The sequence below is a fragment of the Pseudorca crassidens genome, chromosome 12, assembly GCF_039906515.1.
Source record: "Pseudorca crassidens isolate mPseCra1 chromosome 12, mPseCra1.hap1, whole genome shotgun sequence".
In the NCBI taxonomy this organism is placed as follows: Eukaryota; Metazoa; Chordata; class Mammalia; order Artiodactyla; family Delphinidae; genus Pseudorca; species Pseudorca crassidens.
In genome coordinates this window covers 80,302,524-80,322,398 of record NC_090307.1, presented here as the reverse complement: position 1 = coordinate 80,322,398, position 19,875 = coordinate 80,302,524, and the positions used below count along the sequence as shown (strand labels likewise).

Sequence of the window (19,875 nt, the reverse complement as noted above, 5' to 3'; positions counted from 1 at the left end):
TTCCAAGGAAGTGGAGTTTGGGCGTGGCTTCACGTGGGGACATGAGTAAAATAGCTTAAGAGTTTAGCAGGATAGAAGGGCAAGTAGGGAATCTGCCTGTTCCGTGTTAGGGAGTTCATCGACATCATTCTCCTGCTCCCGGGGTGGCACTACAGCAGTAACGCTTATAGCAGTAGTCGTTGTAACAGGACTACGAGTTTTACTAGTAGCAGAACAATGATACCAATAGTGATGAGGAATGGCTACCATATAGGAGGCTGTTGCAATCACCCCAGTGAAAGATGATGGAGGCTTGGACAGGGTGCTGGCCAGTAGATGGAGAGAAAGGGGACCAAATGGATTCTAGAGTTACTTAGAAGGCTAAAATGGATGGGAGTCGGGGATGGATGGGGGGGTGGGAGATAAAGAGGATGATGTCCAGGAAGCTCCTCCCTGTGGCATATGCACAGGTGGTGGATGGGTGGTGGTGCCCAACACTGAGATGGGAGCCACTGGGGATGACTGGGTCTGGCCAGAGCAGGGAGGTGTGGAAGATCCTGAGTCACAGTACCTTCCCGTTGTTCTCTGCCATGGCTCCCTGCACTGTTCTGGCATGATCTCTAACAGTGACATGCTGTCACCTGCCTCCTGTTCCCCAAACTCCAACATGGCAGCATGGACGTTTTAGCACAGAGCTCCTCTTCCTTGGCCGGAAAGGTGGCCATGCCTCTCACCTCTCTGCCAGCAAGACTGTGCTCCCACTTCTTTGTCTGGTGAACACCTACTTATCCTTTGGGTCTTGACTTAGAAGTCAAATACTCTGGGTCAGGCGCCTCTTCTGTGTGCTTCCGCAGCCCCCTACCCGCTGCCAACGTCCCGTGTTATGACACCCAGTTCAGTCAGTTATAGTGGTTCATTAAATCCCCATCCCCATTGGACTGTGAACTCCGTGAGGGCACAGATCCCATCTGTATGTTTGTCACTGTAGCCCTGGCCCTTACTGACTTGCCTGGCACATAGGAGATATTCAATAAACACGTGTTGAATGAATGAATGAGTGAGTTGTGCGTGATCGTCAAGAGGCAGGATAGTCGAACAGTTCAGGGCATGGTTTCAAAGGCCAGACTGCCAGGCTTTGACTCCTGGCTCCAGCTTACTAGCTCTGTGGTCTTAGACAACTTAGTTAACCTCTCTGTGCCTCAGTTTCCTCATCTGTAAAATGGGGATGATGTTGCTTGGAACATAGCAAGTGCACATTGAATGCTGGTTTTCAGTAGTTGTCCTTCAGAGTTCCCTGTGATTTCTGTCCTAGGCTTAACCTGATTTAATCCTAATTCACAGCTCCCTGCCAGCCTGAGCACCTCCAGGCTGATGAGCCGTGGACCCTGCCTCCTTTCTGACTTCATCTCCTTGTACTCATCCTCACTCATCCACTCCAGCCACACTGGCCTCCTTGCTGGTCCTTTGAACTGAGCAAACTCATCCCTACCTCAGGGTCTTTGCACTTGCCTCTTTCCCCTCCACTTTGTCACCATTACCTCCCTCTATATTATATTCTTATCACCACCTGAAATTGTATCATCCACATATTAGTTTACTTATTATTTACCTCTGCTTCTCCCAAAACGATGCTCCAGAAGGACAAGGATCCTGACTGCCTTGTTCACCTCAGTGTCCCCAATGCCTAACGGTGTCTAGCACATAGAAGGGGCTCAGTAAATACAATTTGAATGTGTGAATGCCCTGCCTCAAGGTCACTGCCCACTGCTCTACTCTTTGGCCTGAGTGACGCAACATTGTCTCATCTTCTCCCCTCCGTTGCTCGGCCATTGCACCAGGGTGTGCCTGCTGCCTGTCCCTTAGAGCTGCTGATGCTTGTCTGATGCACGAGCACACCTCTGCCCAGGCAGGTAGACAACCACTCAGAAACCCAAGACAGAATATGATCCTTATCGATGAAGTTCATAATGAATGGGCCAACATTTGTCAGCCCAGGCTTATCCCCGCTCACCTACTGGACAGTTTGCTTACAGAGGTGAAGATAAATGGAGCACTGAAGACATTCAAGATGGAGAGAACAGGGGCTTCCCTGGTGGCGCAGTGGTTGGGAGTCCGCCTGCCGATGCAGGGGACACGGGTTCGTGCCCCGGTCCGGGAGGATCCCACATGCCGCGGAGCGGCTGGGTCCGTGAGCCATGGCCGCTGAGCCTGCGCGTCCGGAGCCTGTGCTCTGCGACGGGAGAGGCCGCAGCGGTGAGAGGCCCGCGTACCGCAAAAAAAAAAAAAAAAAAAGATGGAGAGAACAGTAAGTGCAAAGGCCTGAGGCAGGGACATGTTTGGCCTTTTTGAAAAGCAGAAATCTGAAATCGGGGGAAAGTATTCTATGCTTCAAACCTTTCTCACATAAACTTTTTGTTTTCCCAGTACTTGCCCGGAATGGTGAGTTCAGGCTATGGCAGGAAGGCCCAGATATCCAAGTAACTTGACCCAGCCTCAGGTTTGATTCCTCCGCCCTGAGGGCTGTCATCATTTGAAGACACTGACAGTGTTCTTTCAGTCACTTATTCATTCCACAAACTTTCATTAAGTCCCTGCTAATGTGCCAGACCCCGTGCTAGACTCCAGAGAGACCACCTTTGAGTTCCTGACCCCTCTCCCCAGAACAGAACCTGAACCATTCTTCCACGGTGCCTCCTTCAGCACAGGTAGAGGGACCAAGTTCCCAGCTACCTTGTACGTGTCCATCCCAGAGAGTCACGGACAGTTGGTGACTGGCGACAGATTCCAGGAAGAGCATCACCTCTCCCCATCCCAATGGAAACAATCTTCCAGTGCCCTCAAATGCATAATATCTCATCTTTATTCTCTCCTCCAGCCCCCCGCCTCGGGAAAACAGTCTCCCATAAAGAATGGCAGCCCCTCCAAGTGCCCTCGTTTCCTCAAGGTCAAGAACTGGGAGACCGATGTGGTTCTCTCTGACACCCTCCACCTTAAGAGCACGTTGGTGAGTACCCCAGCAAGGGGGAGACCAGGGTTTCTCAACCCCAGTGATATCCACACATGGGACTGGGTAATTCTTATCGTGGGGACCAACCTGTGCATTATAAGATGTTGAGCATCACCCCTGACCTGTGCCAGCCAGATGCCAGTACCCCCCACACCAAGTTGTGACAACCAAATATGTCTTCAGACATTACCAGATGTCCCCTGGGTGGGAAATTCACCCCCATTTGAGAACCACTGGTGGATACTTACTTGTGCAAATGCTTTTTATTTGTGTCCCCTTGTACTCAAAAGGGGAGTTGCTGGTTCTAAGTACATTCTTTTTCTCTCACACAGTCCGACCACTGATGGAGTTTTGGACAAACCCTTGTTGGTTTTCAGTCTGTCCTCTAAATTTTATATATTTTTCAGTCAATCAACCAATCTGTTGTTTTACATTGTTCTGGAAAATGGGCCTCTTGGAGGAATGTTGTATCAGTTAGCTATCGGAGCGTAACAAACTTCCCCCAAAATTAGTGACCTAAAACAACCACCACTTATTATTTTCCAAAAGCCTACAGATGGGCTGTGTGGTTCTGCTGATCTCATGCTTCTGCGATCATCTGAGGGGTCAGCTCTCGGCAGGCTGGTCTAGGATGGCCCTGGCTGGGATAACTCAGCTCTGCTCCATGCGGCCTCTCATCTTCCAGCAAGCTAGCTTGGTCTCCTTCACATGCTGGTTGCAGTGTCCTGAGAGAATGAGCAGAAATGTGTAAGATCTCTTGAGGTCGAGACTCAGAATGGGCACAGTGTCACTTCTGCCATATTCTATTGGCCCAAACAAGCCCAGATTCAAAAGGAGATTCAAAAGGAGATTGATTCAAAAGGAGAGGGAAGAGATTCAAAAGGAGAGGGAAGAGGCTTTACCTCTTGATGAGAATTGCTGTAAAGTCACATAGCAAAGGCTGTGAATACAGGGAGGGGAAGAATTAGGGCTATGTTCTGCAATCAACATCCCACAGACATATTCTAACAAGTTACTATAATCACTGTACTAGCTCCTTCTTGATCAACATGGGATCAAAACATATTGGGGGATTCAGCACCAATGGTTCTGCTTCCCAGGGAATGACAGTCACAAAGCCCCTCTCCCCCCAGTTAAGTAGAGCAAACACATTCAGGACCTTAAAGTGATGCTTGCCCTTTCCTTACCTGGGCTGATAACCAGGTCCAACAGTGATTAGAAGCTGGTATGTGAGAAATCCGCGTTGGGAATTAAAGCCGGGGAAGCCCCACCATGAATGTCAGATCCAGGTCCACAACACTACACGTGCCACAGTTGGGTGAAATGAAGCAATAGCCCAAATCTCTTCTCCTTCCAGGGAACGGGATGCACTGAGCACATCTGTATGGGGTCCATCATGCTTCCTTCTCAGCAAATACGAAGGCCTGAAGACGTCCGCACAAAAGAACAGCTCTTCCCTCTTGCCAAAGAGTTTATTGATCAGTACTTCTCATCAATTAAAAGGCAAGTTCATGTCTACACTGGGAAGACCGGGTACTGGGTACAAAGACTTCAGGTCCAAATGTGCAGACAGTTGAACCAAGACCTGAGCATAAGGCCTCTGCCTGCCATGCACAGAGGTCAAAAACTGGTGGCCCAAGGGCCAGATCTGGCCCCTAGAAGTGTTTTTGTTTAGCCTGCAAATTGTTGCTTAAATTTGAAACTTTTCAAGCAATTCCACGCCTAGGTATATTCCCTAAAGAAACTCTCACACTTGTTCACAAGAAGGCCTGCCTAAGAATGTTCACTGAAACATTGTTAGAATAGGAAAAAAAATTAAAGAGCCAACTGGAAACAATCTCAACTCCATTGATAGGAGAATGTGTAAGTAAACTGTGGCATTTTCTGTAATGGAATACTATACAGCTGTAAACATGAACAGGTTAAAACTCTGCGTGTTCATGGAAATGAAGCTCCTAAATAACTTTGAGCAAAGGAAGAAGAGGACAGGCTGTAGAAGGATACGTTCAGGACAGCCCCATTTACATAAACTTTCTAAACATGCAGAAAAATACTATACGTGGTTGAGGGGATAGATACACAAGTGGCAAAAATATAAACAAAAGCATGAGAATGCTAAATGCCACATTCAAAACAGCAGGCACTCCTGGAAAGAAAGTGGGCTACGGTGCAGAGTAGTCCCCAAGGAACTATAATATATTTTCTTATTTATTTATCATCTCTTAGGCTTGGGACATGGGTATCCATTACCCATTACCCATTATTCTCTATACCTTTTTGTAAGCCTGAACCTTTTCATAAGAACTTTTTAACTTTCTAAAATTCAGTTTATTGCCACCATTTAAAAATTAGAAGAGTTGCCTTTAAAAATCAGATTTCCAGTTTCTCTTGAAAGAAGATCTGGCAGTACCAGGCCCCCATTCCTATCAGGCAACAGCAGGCTAGAGCAGAGTTGGGGCTGCCCCCTTTGGACCAGGCGTAGGCTCACCTGTTTGCTGCAGTCCCCATCCAGCCAGTTCAGTCCTATGTACACTGCCGGGCCTTTGTAGGCATTTGAGTTTGCCAGTCTCTGCTTTATGTTGAAACTGTTGTGTCCAGATATCAGTCCAGACTCTGTGGCTTCTGGCCTCCTGTAATAGCTCACTCCTTCCACCAACCTCTAATTTAGTAGAGAGGGTGATGCTCCCATGTCTCTTTTCTCTTCCCTCAGATTCGGCTCCAAAGCTCATATGGAGAGGCTGGAAGAGGTGAGCAAAGAGATCGAAACCACCAGCACCTACCAGCTCAAGGACACAGAGCTCATCTACGGGGCCAAGCACGCCTGGAGGAATGCCTCCCGCTGCGTCGGCCGGATCCAGTGGTCCAAGCTGCAGGTGAGCAGTCAGGCTCAGATACTAGGAAGAGCCCTTTGGTGGGGTTGCCGGGGGAGGAATGAGCTTTGAAAAGGGTCAGCTCCTAGCCAGGGCACTTGGTGGCTGTGGTGAACTCTCAGATGGTGATCATGGGGTCCCAAATTCTCAGATCATGACTGTATCTGGCTTATATCTTATTTAGCCCAAACAATCTTTTTGAAAAATTGAATCTGATGTCTCTAGGTAGGGCTTATACTCTCCAGTTTACTGCAGACCCCACTTGCCCCTTTTGTCTCCTCTCTTTCCTTATTTCCATTATCTGCCTACTCCCTAAAAGCATTAGATTCTGCGTCCCCTGGTGTGATTTCTTTTCCTCTAGGGAATAGTTTCATTTTGGAAGTAGATTAGTTATCAGTCTTGGGGTGGGGGGCGTGGGGGTGGGGTGTCTGGTTTTTTTGTGGTTGTTTTATTTATTTTTTATTTTTTATATATTTTTTGTGGTACGCGGGCCTCTTACTGTTGTGGCCTCTCCCGTTGCGGAGCACAGGCTCCGGACGCGCAGGCTCAGTGGCCATGGCTCACGGGCCCAGCCGCTCCGCGGCACGTGGGATCTTCCCGGACCGGGGCACGAACCCGTGTCCCCTGTATCGGCAGGCGGACTCTCAACCACTGCGCCACCAGGGAAGCCCCTGGTTGTTTTATGTTTAAGTCCCTCATCTCTAGGAACCTCATAGGAGGTACAGGCAGCCCATTTAAAGTCCCTCCTTTGCTCAGCATCTCTTTCCTACATTCGCTTACACTCCATGCCTACTTTTAGGGGATTTTTCCTGGTTTGATTGGCCATAGTTATTAGGGTAGAAAAAAAAGATAAAATCCAGCCCGGGGCTCGGTAATGAGATGCTCACTACTCTAGGGGCGCAGCAGCCGGGGTGGGCTCTGGGCGCTCCTCTGTTGGGAGGGCTGCCCTGGGGGTGACGAATGGGGAAGGAGGGGGTGATCACTCCCACGATATACCCCTTGCAGGTGTTCGATGCCCGCGACTGTACCACGGCTCACGGGATGTTCAACTACATCTGTAACCATATCAAGTATGCCACCAACAAAGGGAACCTCAGGTGAGCTGACCCGCTTAGGGGAGCGGAGTCCGATGTACCCCCATTGTTGACCCTTGGGTCTGGCGTTCACCCCCCTGTGAAGGAAATGCTCCCCCTCTTTTCCCGGGGACAGGTGTCAAGCCGAGAGAGGTAGCCTGGCATCCTCGTTCTAACCAGCATGTGCCTTCTCTCCCGGGAGAAACAGATTCCCATGTGGTTTGCAAGACTACAGCGACCAGAATCATGTTTATCCCACAGTTCGGTATCACCCAGGGAGGAAACAGGAAGGGATGTTTCAGATCCCCAGGAACAGGCAAATCCCATTGCCGGTGGTGACCTGCTTTTACCAGCTCCTGCTCTGTTGCCTGGAGCCGCCTCTGAGCCTCCCTGGGTTTAAAAGGCAATTTCTCTCCACGCTGCCGTGGGGACCACCATTTCTGGTTCCACCAAGCCGAGCCGCACCTGGGACTCCTCTTGCCCCCCGTGAAGAACAAAGCCACAGGATACAGGCCAAGGCAGGAAGGCGCCAATGTGAGCTGCTGGCTTCCACACTGGCAAGTCTCAGCTGGGAGAGGAGCAGCTAGAAGGGAACAGCTGGGGCCCCCCCGCAGACAGGCGGTGACAGTTGTTAATCCTCCCTCAGTCCTGCCCCTGCATCTGTTCCCAGCAGCTGAGGACCAGCCCCATCTTGGGGCCATGCAGGACCACTGCAGGGATATTCCCACAAGCCCTCAGGCTACACTGAACTCATCCCCAAAGTGACCTATTGGCATTAAGCATGGGCTTTCTTGGATGAGTCTCTTCCTTGAGAAGGAAATGGTGTTTGCCAGCTGAGCCCACCAATAGGAAAAGACCCTGTAATTTAAGCCCAGGGCCTGCTTGGGAAATTAGTATTCAGATCTTTTTCCTAAAAGACCTCACCCCTCAGAAAACAATAAAGAGGCCTCCTGCATATCCTAACATTAAAGGAGGGCCCAGTCAAGGTCTTGGCCTCAAGGAGTTTATGGGTTATTTTGGTAGTTTTCAAATGGTGCTGTGATGGGGTAATATGGGGCAGGGATCGCCAAAGGGTAGGCAGTGCACCTTTACTTTTTTCAATTCTGTATTGGGAGAGTGGGTCTAAATGAGGTATCCTATTGATGAAATGTTTGGCTAATTTTTTTTTTTTTACAAGTTTGAAACTACACATCTGGACACGATGAGAGGCCATAAGAGAATGAACACCATGTATAGAAACTATCTAAGCATAAAGGAGGAAGGTGGACAAGGGAGATGAAGGGAGGGAGAGAGATGTAATTCAAATAGTACAGGGCAGTAGACTTGCCATTTTGCGACATTATGCTTAGCAGGATTGGGAGATGGGAGGTGTAAACCTGTTCCATGTCTTCCATTGGGCTCATTCCCACACACAGAGTAAGCATCCCACCCCACTGTGTGAGATTCTGGAGTTTCTAAACACACTTTTTAAATATATATAAACAAACACAAACAGGCTTTATCTGCTGCTCAACCAGAGAAACAGCCGTGTGGTTTAATGCTGGAGGGAAATGCTCACAATTTTACTCAGTCTGTGTTCATCTCCAATATGGCACCTTCGCTAAGAGATGTTTAAGAGCATCTTTGGCTCTATATGACTTCCGCCTTCAGCCTGGGTCCTAGACTCACCCCGAGGTGTGACACACCACTCCCTGCAGTATTAAATGCAATATTGTCTTGTGCAGACAGTATGACCTAAATGCTAAAAGGGAGGCCCTGGGAACTAGATAAGACAGGGGATGCTGTGTGGAGAAAGCAAATTTGAATCGGGCCTTGAAATTGGGTACATGACAGCAGAAACAGACTCCAACCAAGGGAGCAGCAGGGCAGGATTCCAGGGGCAGGATGTGAATGGGAGCAGATCTGTGAGCTTTGGGTTGGACCTATGATGTCATCCCCGTGTTGACACAAGCCAGGATGTGGTTTCCATAGCCTAGGATTTGGTCCGTGGATGGAACCAGGATGTTACCTGGGTCCAGGTAACAGGAGCTCCTGGAAGGAGATAATATCAAACCACTTCGTGAAAAAATTACTCTCCTTTCCATTTGTTCCAATCCTTCTGATGGTACCAAAGAGGATAAGGCATCATTATAACACCTCTCCAAAACACCGATTTCCCTTTTTTTTTTTTTTTTTTTCCTTCGGTACACGGGCCTCTCACTGTTGTGGCCTCTCCCGTTGCGGAGCACAGGCTCCGGACGCGCAGGCTCAGCGACCATGGCTCACGGACCCAGCCGCTCCGCAGCATGTGGGGTCTTCCCGGACCGGGGCACGAACCCGTGTCCCCTGCATTGGCAAGCGGACTCTCAACCACTGTGCCACCAGAGAAGCCCTGATTTCCCTTTTAACAGAAAGGGAGCAGGGCTCCAGTGAGGTGCCTTCCGTAGGCAACCACATCTTTCTACAATTTAATAACAGTACACGGTCTCACGGTTGCCTGTTTAGGTGGGCAAGGCCAGGGGTGATCTTCAGTTTTCTTTCAAAGTAAATGAATATGAGTGCAAATGGAAGTTGATTTCTTATTCATTGTACGTCTGTAGACTTTGCTGAGGTACAGGGGGTGAGCAAATGGGACAATAAATAATGATGGTGGTAAAAGAAAGACTAAAACTGGGAATCAGTGGTGAGCTCTTAAAAGGAAACAGGATCTGATGTTTTTTTCCCTGAGGATTACCTGCTGCAAAAGAACTTTCTGGAAAACTGGCGCAAGTCAAGATTGTTTGAAAGTCTCCAGTTAGAGGAGCATTCTCTTTCCTTCAGTGAGCTGACACCAGGCCTCCTATCCTCCACCCTTCCTCACCCAGCGGTCCAGTGGAGAGACAGAGCAAGGTCCCTCCCCTTCCAACAGCTGCACCGTGGGCCCTGAGCCTTATGCACTCATTGGCCTGGGCGACACTTTTTCCAGTATGTCCCCAAAGTGCAAGCCCAGCCCTGGTGCCAAACGTCCCCCTCTCTCCGCCACAGATCTGCCATCACCATATTTCCCCAGAGGACCGACGGCAAGCATGACTTTCGAGTCTGGAACTCCCAGCTCATCCGCTATGCTGGCTACAAGCAGCCTGACGGCTCCATCCTGGGGGATCCAGCCAGCGTGGAGCTCACAGAGGTGCGTGCCCCCACTCCTCCCCCAGCTGGTCTCTCATCCTCCCAAACTGTCTTTATCCACAGACTTTTCTTAGTTTAATATTATCGTAGGGAGAGTGGTCGGTGAGGTACAGCTTACTCATCTCCAGAGCTCCTGCTCTGTTTGCCTCTAGTCTTGCTGGTTCTGCTACAGCTGGTCATTTGGTCATTTTCAGGCCATTACCTTGCCCGACCCTCATGATGGGAACTGTTGCCTCATTTCACAGATGAGTAGACTGAGTCTCGCCAAGGCCAAACACATTATCCAAGGCCACTAAAGGAGCAGAAGAAAAGCTAGGAGTACAGTTCCAATCTCCTGCCTTCCCCTGGGAGGAGAGGAACTGACATGTGGAAGCCATGTCTGGCATCATCTTTTCTGAGTTGGGTAATATGTCAGACTCATACCCTTCATTCATTCATTCATTTCCTTGTACAACATTTCTACCTACCCAACCCCTCTCTGGACAGACTGGACTCTCCAGTATCACCACGGTTGCTGGCAGCCCAAGTCAGTTCATAAAAGCCACTAGGAACACGAATACCACCTTCTCCCCATCCAGGGCTCCTTCCAGGTGGTGATGTGGACAGATAGCACAGGTAAGGCCTGGAAGCTTCCACCGGCTATGCCCACAGGAGACATAATAGGCAGAGCCCACGCCTGGAATATCTCACACACACAGACCTGGTACCTCCTTTATTTGTCACCCACTCAGCCACCATTCTGCTTTATCTTCGTTCTTTCCTCAAACCCCCCTCAAACTCCACCCCACGAGGGAGCTGCTTAGGCCAAGGGCTACCGCACACCCTCATGGCTGCTGACTTCATTTGCAAGTGGCTTTTCTTACTAAAATATTATTATCCTGGGGAGGGGGCTATAACCAGGGCGACCAGGAGTCAGACCTGTGTCTTCTAGCCTCAGCCAGACTCTCTGCTCCACTTGGCTGACCTCTAACTGTATACTTGGCTGACCTTGTCCTCGTGGCCGCCGGAACAGAAACACCATGGCCTCTCCCTCTCCTTCTGTCTCCCGAAACCTCACTGACACAACATGTTCTAAACCCACGCTTCTGTGCTTCCTCTGTCTACTAACTCAGCAGAAAGAGTCACCCCAAACATAACCACAGAATCGTAACTTTCAAAACCCCTCACCCAGTACGGCAGCCACTGGCTGCATGTAGCTAGTGACCACTTGAAATGTGGCGAGTCCAAACTGAGACATGCCCTCAGTGTAGATAACACGGTCTCAGAGACAGAGAACAAAAAAAGAGTGGAAAAGATCTCATTAGTAATTTGTATCTTGATTACCTATTGAAAAATAATATTGTGGATAATATCGGGCTAATCTATTTCTATTTGTTAATAAATTAATACATTTATTGTATTAATAAGTATAGTTAATTTTATGTTAAACATCTTTAAATATATTAATTTTAATAATTTATTATTAAATGGTTGGTGTTTAATTAGGTTATATATTATAAATTTTTATATTTTATTGGATTAATAAATGAATTACATATTTAATTTTAATGTCAAATATACTATTAATATATTAATATTATTACTATTAATATATGCCATATATATTATATATATGCCATATATAATAATATATTAATACATAATGATATTAATATTTGATATAGTAATGCTTTTAGCACAGTATTAATAAATTACTGTTACTATAATTAATTACTATTACTATAATTAATATCGTGCTATAATTCATAATTATTTAATTTTTTTTTTTTTTTTTTTTTGCGGTACGCGGGCCTCTCACTGCTGTGGCCTCTCCCGTTGTGGAGCACAGGCTCCGGACGCGCAGGCTCAGCGGCCATGGCTCACAGGCCCGGCCGCTCCGCGGCATGTGGGATCTTCCCGGACCGGGGCACGAACCCGTGTCCCCTGCATCAGCAGGCAGACTCTCAACCACTGCGCCACCAGGGAAGCCCCATAATTATTTAATCTAATTAAATATTATTGAAAATAAAACTTTTGTAAATGATATATTACTTAAATTATTTTCACTGGGTTTTGCTCTGGGTTTGTTTTTTTTTTAATTTTTAAAATGTGGCTGCTAGAAAATTTTAAATTACTATGTGGCTCGCTTTATATTTCGATAGGATAGCTGCTCTAACAGATGCATTCTATGTGGTCATTCTGAGACATCCGCCCTCATCAAATCTGGTAGATTTTCTTCATGTCTTAGGCACCGGATGCAAACACTTCCGGAGCAAGTGCGTAGGCGTGCCCAGCCCTGTGCGAGGGCACCACAGATGCGAGAGTCAGTTAAGCCCTTGCTCCCGGAGTTCCCAGTTGGCAGGGAAGACCTGGAAAACATAACCAAGTGAGGGGCTGGAGGACACGTTTGCTTTCTGTCCCGTGGGACCACAGACAGTTATACTAGTTACGTGATGATGGCAGGGAGAGCTTCATAAAGAAGGTGGCCGTGACCCAGAGCCTCCAGGGGGGCTGCTGGCAGGCTTGCACTGGGACCTCTACCCCTCCCCCCATTGCTGTTGTGTCTGGAGGGTCTGGGGCATGGTGGCCTGACCTGGCGGGTCTGGTTGCAGATCTGCATCCAGCAGGGCTGGAAACCCCCAAGGAGCCGCTTCGATGTCCTGCCACTCCTGCTCCAGGCCAACGGCAATGACCCTGAGCTCTTCCAGATTCCTCCAGAGCTGGTGCTGGAAGTGCCCATCAGGCACCCCAAGTAAGAGGGACTGGCATGGGGTGGGTGAGGGTGGTTGGATTTACCCAGTGCCCCTCTCTACCCAACCCTGCACCCCCGGCTCTCTCTGCAGCCCAGACAGAGGCTGAAAGGGGGTCTTGGTTCCTACCCTCATCACGGGCCAGGGCAAGGTGGGCTCCCTCAACATCAATAATTCCTCCTTCACCAGCCTAGGGACCACCATCTTTTCTGAATCAAAATCTCCCTCCTTGTAAGTCAGATAGAGAAAGACAAATACTGTATGATATCACTTATATGTAGACTCTAAAAAATACAACAAACTAGTGAATATAACAAAAAAGAAGCAGACTCACAGATATAGAGAATAAACTAGTGGTTTCCGGAGGGGAGAGGGGCAATATAGGGGTAGGGGATTAAGAGGTACAAACTATTATGTATAAAATAAATAAACCTCAAGGAGATATAGTAAAACATAGGGAAGATAACCAGTATTTTATAATAACTATAAATGGAATATAACCTTTAAAAATTGTGAATCACTATATTGTACACCTGTAACTTATATAATATTGTACATCAACTATACTTCAATTAAAAAAAAAAACATCTCCCTCCTTACCCCACTCCTAAGCCATCAACCTGGACCTGCCCTTTTTCCAACCCTAAGGGCTGAAAGAGCAGAAGCCCCTCCTGTGTCGTTGTGGGCACAAATTTTAAATAGAGGGAGCCATTTAAAACTCTATGTGACCTGACGCAGCTCAAGGTCAAAAGCAATTTGGGTCCAGAATGGGGCTGTGAGGGCTGTGGCCAGCAGCACAAATAGAATTTACACTTTTCGAGAGTAAAGAAACTCCACAGTAAGACCCTGGCCTCAGGGGCAAAATTGATGGGGGGAAGCACCAAAAAAAAAAAAAAAAAATCAATCATCAAGATAAATAGTATTTTAATGTAATATTTTTTAAAATAAAAATTAACTTTTTAAATATATCAAAACTTTAAACAAAGACCAGGTTAGGGCTGAAATTAGGGGGAAACAAGTGAGGCGAGTTAGGGCAAGGTGGGAGCTTGTCTTTATTTAAAGTTTTTATTTTTGTGGGTTTTTTTTTTGCGATATGCGGGCCTCTCACTGCTGTGGCCTCTCCCGTTGCGGAGCACAGGCTCCGGACGCACAGGCTCAGCAGCCATGGCTCACGGGCCCAGCCGCTCCGCGGCATGTGGGATCTTCCCAGACCAGGGCACGAACCCGTGTCCCTTGCATTGGCAAGCGGACTCCCAACCACTGCGCCACCAGGGAAGCCCTATTTAAAGTTTTGATATTTTGTTTGTCATGGATTTTTTTTGCATTAATTTTGATTTTTAAAAAAAAATTTGAATTAATTTGGAATATTGTGTAAATAAATTAATAATATTGATATTGATCCCTGGGTTTGTTGGTGCCTCCTTAAATTTTGCACCCAAGGCTAGTGCCTTACTTGCCTCACCCTAGTCCAGGCCCTGGAGAGGGAGCAAGTGTCCTGAAGCTCCTGACACTGCCCAGTATCTGTAAACTTACCCAGTCTCCCTGGTGAAACTTGGCCTTCATTCATTCATTCACTCATTCAATACTATTCATTATTCCCAGTCTGGGCCAGGCATTGTGCTGGGTTTTGTAGGTGACTTGGTCCCTGCCTCCATGGTGCTTTCAGTCTCAAGGAGGAGATCAGTTACCCAAATAACCACTTAATTCCAATAAAGTGCTGCAAAATAAATTTTATGGTACCTAGAGGCATAAAGCTTCCTGACCCAACCCAGATCAGGCATAAGGGAAGGCTTCCCAGAGTCAATAGCATTTTAGCTGAGAATGAAAGGTGGGTAAGAGCTGAACAGGCACAGAAGGAAAAGAGAAGGAAGGAACTGCCGTGCAAAGGTCCTGAGGTCAGAAGGAACTCAGCAATGCTCACTTTCTCCTGGATTCACCTTCAGGGTGGGTTTAGGAGATAAACAGCAGCCCAAGGCAATGGTTCCCAGGCCTGGATGTCCATCCAAATCACCTGGGAAACATGTTAAAGTGCATATTCTCAGGCCCCAGCTGTGGAAGCTGTGATCCCACAGGTCTCACATGAGCCCAGGAATTAGACTCTGGCATAGCAAGTCCCAGTCACTCACTGGCATTTCAGCATCCCCAGACTAAGGATATCCCGCCTGTGTGTCTTCCCATGAGGCTCCTGCCCCGTGGTGAGCTGGGCTGTATTGCTCTCTGCAGGTTGGAGTGGTTCAAGGACCTTGGGCTGAAGTGGTACGGCCTCCCCGCTGTGTCAAACATGCTCCTGGAGATCGGCGGCCTGGAGTTCAGCGCCTGTCCCTTCAGCGGCTGGTACATGGGCACAGAGATTGGCGTCCGCGACTACTGTGACAGCTCCCGATACAACATCCTGGAGGTGAAGTCCCTTCTTGGTCATCATGATGCAGAAGCAGAAGGCAAAGGGGATGGGCTCAGCTGTCCTTTCCCACAGCTGAGCTTTGGGACTTGGAAACTAGAAGAGGTTAAAACAGAATCTGCAATTCTGGGGATCCCCCTGGCCTTTCTGAAGGCTTCCGTGGCATTAAGAGTATGTGTACTACAAAAAGAGAGAAGAGTACGTGTACTATGTGCTCGGCAGCACTCCAAGCACTTTGCGTGTATTAGGTGCTCATTTAATCCTTACCACAACCTCCAGGTGTGATAATTCCCCTTTCACAGATGAAGAAACTGAGGCCTTTGGGAGGGTTAAAATGAGGACGAGCTCAAGATCATACAGCTAGGGAGTGGCAGAGCTGGGATGTGAACCCAGTCTGGCTTTTTTTTCTGCCCCCGCCCCGGCAGTCTGGCTTTATGATCCGAGTTCATACGCATTCTACTGCACTGCCTGTCAGTGTCAAGCCTTGTTAGAAGGTTTTGAGAACGACCCATGAACATGGGACATTTTTGGTCTCTTTTCTTAAAACACAAGGCTTGACAGTGATTCCCCACCATGTACATTTCTGGGTGGAGGTTCTGATTCTCTCCAGGGCTGAGTCATCCTGATCCACAAAAGAGTGCTGAGGCGGACTGCTCCCTGGAGCTCCACTTTGGTGAAAGCGTCAGGATTGCTGTGGTTTTGTCAGCAAATGTTGTCTGGAACCACAGTCTGCTGTGATTGGCCTTGTTTCAAAAGAGGACGCTGAGAAACAGAAGTTAAATGCTGAGCCTACGTCACACAGTAAATAAAGCACAGGGCAAAATTCGAACTCGGAAACGAGCATTAGGTTTATACTGTTAAAATCCATGGGTGTTCGCCTGGGTGGACCTTAAGGGCATTATGCTAAGTGAGATAAGTCAGACAGAGAAAGACAAATACTACGTGATCTCACGTATATGTGGAATCTAAAAAAGCCAAACTCCCCAAAACAGAGAGTAGAGTGGTGATTACCAGGGGCTGGGGAGGCGGGGCAGGAGAACTGGGGAAGATGTTGTGGACGTGTACAAACCTGCAGCTAGCAGATAAATAATTCCTGGAGATTTAATGCACAGTATAGTGATTATGCTCAACAGTGATACTGTTATAAATTTCAGAGTTGCTAAGAGACTAGATCTTAATTGTTCTCACCACAAAAAAGAAATGATAATTATGCGATTGGATGAAGGTGTTAACTAACCCGACAGCAGTAATCATATTGCAATATATAAATGTATCAAACCAATATCTCTCACACCTGAAATACACATAACGTTATATGTCAATTTTATCTCAATTTTTAAAAATTCCATGGGTGCTGGCCTGGAAAACAGAACCAGGGGTCCTCAGCCTCGCCACACACTGGAATTAACCTAGGGAGTTTTATTATGCTGGGGTCCCACTCCCCAGAATTTGGATGAAAGTGCTCCAGGGTGGAGCCTGGGCACCAGTAATTTTCAAAGCTCCCCAGAAGATTCTACTGGGAAGCCAGTGATTTATACAAACTCCTGGCAGGAAAGGAAAAAACATTTCCAGGCAATTTCCAGAACTGTGGCTCAAGTAATATTTGGGAATTTTTAAAGTCATATATATATTTTTTTGCACTTTCTTGCAACTAATTTCTATTCTTTTAACCAAAATAATGCTTTGAAGTAACAATAGCAGCATGACTGGCTGTACACACTCTCTTCTTTTATAAAATAACTCAAGTTTTATATGTATTTGTGTAAAGCAGCGAATTTCTTACTCTCTGTGTTTGTATCATCGCTAAAAGACCCCAAACAGACCCTAACACCTCAGCCTCAAAAGAGTAAATTAATGTCTGCTTTCGTGATCCCTGCTTACATTTCAATTGCAAAGAGTAGTCACTGGGTAACTTAAATGAGACACGCTCCCACCCCAGCCTTCCAGTTCTAACTGCCATTATGTACAAATGTTGACATCTGGGGCTGGGAAGCGATTTACCCAAACTTGAGAAATTGTCACATTCTAACCCCATAATGAGACCTAGGTTCCCACAAGTGACTAGAATTGACAGAGGAAGTGAGAAGCCAGGCTCTAATTAATGGATGTGCTATTGGGTCTTCCCTACTCCTGACATCAGCTTATCTGGAGCTGTAACCTAAATGTCAGGAGTTGTTTTCTCCAAGTAGTTTTGCCAAAGGAATCTTCTGGCTGGGGAGCCGCTCCCAGGTCTTGGGCATTAGGCATCTCCCTGGGCTCCAGCCCCGAGGCCAACTGGCTCTGTGGCCTGTGAGCAAGTCTCTGCAGCTCTCTGAGCCTCAGTTTCCTCATCTGTCAAGTGGAGTAGGCAGGCATCCCCATGAACTCAAAATACCCATGACCTAGATTCCAGGCAGTAGCCACTCTGGAGGTGGAACAGGATGGGTGGAGAGCTTTTCCTACTAGAAAGCAGCTCATGTCACTCCCAGACCCACATCTCTCCTTAAAGTCCCCCAAAGACCCTCCTCATCATATTTGGAATAAAATCCTCACTCCTTAGCACATCTAGCGTAACCAGTCCTGCATCTCTCTCTCACCAACTCCCCCTGGCTCCCTACCCTCCAAATACACTGACCTTCTTTCTGTACCTCAGCGCAAGCCTGATCCCACCCCAGGGTCTTTGCATATGCTGTTCTCTCTGCATAGAACATTCCCTCCCAAGATTTACAAATGTCTTGCTTCTTCTCATCATTTGGGACTCACCTGTATGCCACCTCTGCAGTGGTCCTTCCCTGACTCTCCTGGTTCAATTCATCCTGCCCCCATATCCCTCTTTATCCCATTTCCTCACCTTATTTTCTTCCTAGGAATTAGCACTCATCACAATATTAACTATTTCTCTCCCCCACTAGAAGGTAAGCTCAATAATAAAAGGGCCAGCCAAGTCCCTCTAGTCTCTTGATACTACCAGTGGGTCCTCAATAAAAAAAAAAAAAATTGAGTAAGTGAATTAGTCTGCATATGAGTTGATGAATTAATTAAGAATTTCATTGGTGACACTAGCCCTGTCCCTCTTTAGTCTGAAATCCAGAGGTGCCCCAGCCTATGAGTCTGTGTTTCCTTCCCCTTTCAGGAAGTGGCCAAGAAGATGAACTTGGACATGAGGAAGACATCCTCCCTGTGGAAGGACCAGGCGCTGGTGGAGATCAACATCGCAGTGCTGTACAGCTTCCAGGTAGTGCCAGGGCACACCTCCTGGCTACCAAGCCTCAAAGGGGAACTAAAACCTTTCAGAGTCTCGGGGCAGAAGGTCAAGAGCCCAGCTTCCAGGAACCATCCTTGCAGGGATCTGCCTACCAGTGAGGTGTACTTCCCATCATGCACGCCTTTCTCCCCATGATGCATCTTGGGTGGGGACCATTTGAGAAAGAGGCAAAAAGATAGGGGTTTTGTGACTTGTTGCTTATGATTTATTTTTTTATTTTTATTTTTTTGTGTGTGTGGTACGCGGGCCTCTCACTGTTGTGGCCTCTCCCGTTGCGGAGCACAGGCTCCGGATGTGCAGGCTCAGCAGCCATGGCTCACGGGCCCAGCCGCTCCGCGGCACGCGGGATCCTCCCGGACCGGGGCACGAACCCATGTCCCCTGCATCGGCAGGTGGACTCTCAACCACTGCGCCACCAGAGAAGCCCTGCTTATGATTTTTTAGAATTGAAATGACAAACATCTGGGACTTCCCTGGTGGTCCAGTGGTTAAGACCCCACACTTCCACCGCAGGGGCCATGGGTTCCATCCCTGGTAGGGAAACTAAAATCCTGCAGGATGCGTGGCGCGGCCAAAAAAAAAAAATAGAAATGGCAAGCATCATCTGTGTCTTGCCACTTCTTAGGCATTCAGCCTTTCACCTAACAGAAACAGATACTCGTCATCATCATCAGAAGCATAGGTCCCCCAATGCATGTGGCTCCGTGATAAATGCTATTACATACAGTATGATAGCTTTAAAAATTATCGGCTAGACCATGACACTTTTGAGAGCAAATGGGGGGCACCACTAATCATTGTAACAGTACAAAGACATAATCTGGGATTCTCCTGGGCAAACCAGGAGGCCCACAGAATAGAGGTCACTCTCTGTAGCAGAGACCAGCTCTGTCCTCTGAGGGTGATGGTTTGGGAAGCTAGACCCTCATAGACATACATGGGAGGCCTCCACAGGCAGTAGAATGAACATATCAAATCATGTGTAGACATGAATATAAACCATAGGTCCCCATGTCAGGAATAGGGAGACTGGGTATACTGGGGAATGTATATCCCAGGGAAGAGACCAGTTGAGATGGGATGAGGGAGAAGGAGGCCCCCTCCCTTCCCTCTCTACCTTGGAGGCGTGAAGTTTTAGGAATTGTTGAAAATGAAGGAGGGCTTTGGTGGACTGGTACGAAGATTGGCGAGCCAGAGGCAGCAGAGGTATGCGTGAGATGAATGATTGGGAAAGAGAAGTGCAGGAAGGGGACAGAGTTTTGTGGGCAGAAAGGGAAGACACTGCCTGGGCAAGGTGAGAATCCAAGCCAGCCGACTACAACGGGCCCTGCAGCTGGGTTACGCAGACATTCAGTCCGCCCAGCTTTGCTGTGATTGACTTGTTTTCATTTTAATAAACTCATCCTTATTACTTAAAATTGTTTATTTTAA

The 19,875-nt window shown here is 47.7% G+C and overlaps 1 protein-coding gene across 2 annotated transcripts in view; it reads left to right on the top strand.

Annotated features, from left to right (window-relative positions):
* The window catches only part of NOS1 (nitric oxide synthase 1), a 181,299-nt gene that overhangs the window by 124,978 nt on the left and 36,446 nt on the right, over positions 1-19,875 (top strand). For both annotated transcript variants that reach the window (XM_067700754.1, XM_067700753.1), the window contains exons 4-11: positions 2,855-2,983; positions 4,344-4,489; positions 5,697-5,859; positions 6,862-6,953; positions 9,933-10,074; positions 12,665-12,804; positions 15,026-15,200; positions 18,313-18,414. In XM_067700754.1, the coding sequence (XP_067556855.1) occupies positions 2,855-2,983; positions 4,344-4,489; positions 5,697-5,859; positions 6,862-6,953; positions 9,933-10,074; positions 12,665-12,804; positions 15,026-15,200; positions 18,313-18,414 (1,089 nt within the window). The remainder of the gene's footprint in view (positions 1-2,854; positions 2,984-4,343; positions 4,490-5,696; positions 5,860-6,861; positions 6,954-9,932; positions 10,075-12,664; positions 12,805-15,025; positions 15,201-18,312; positions 18,415-19,875) is intronic.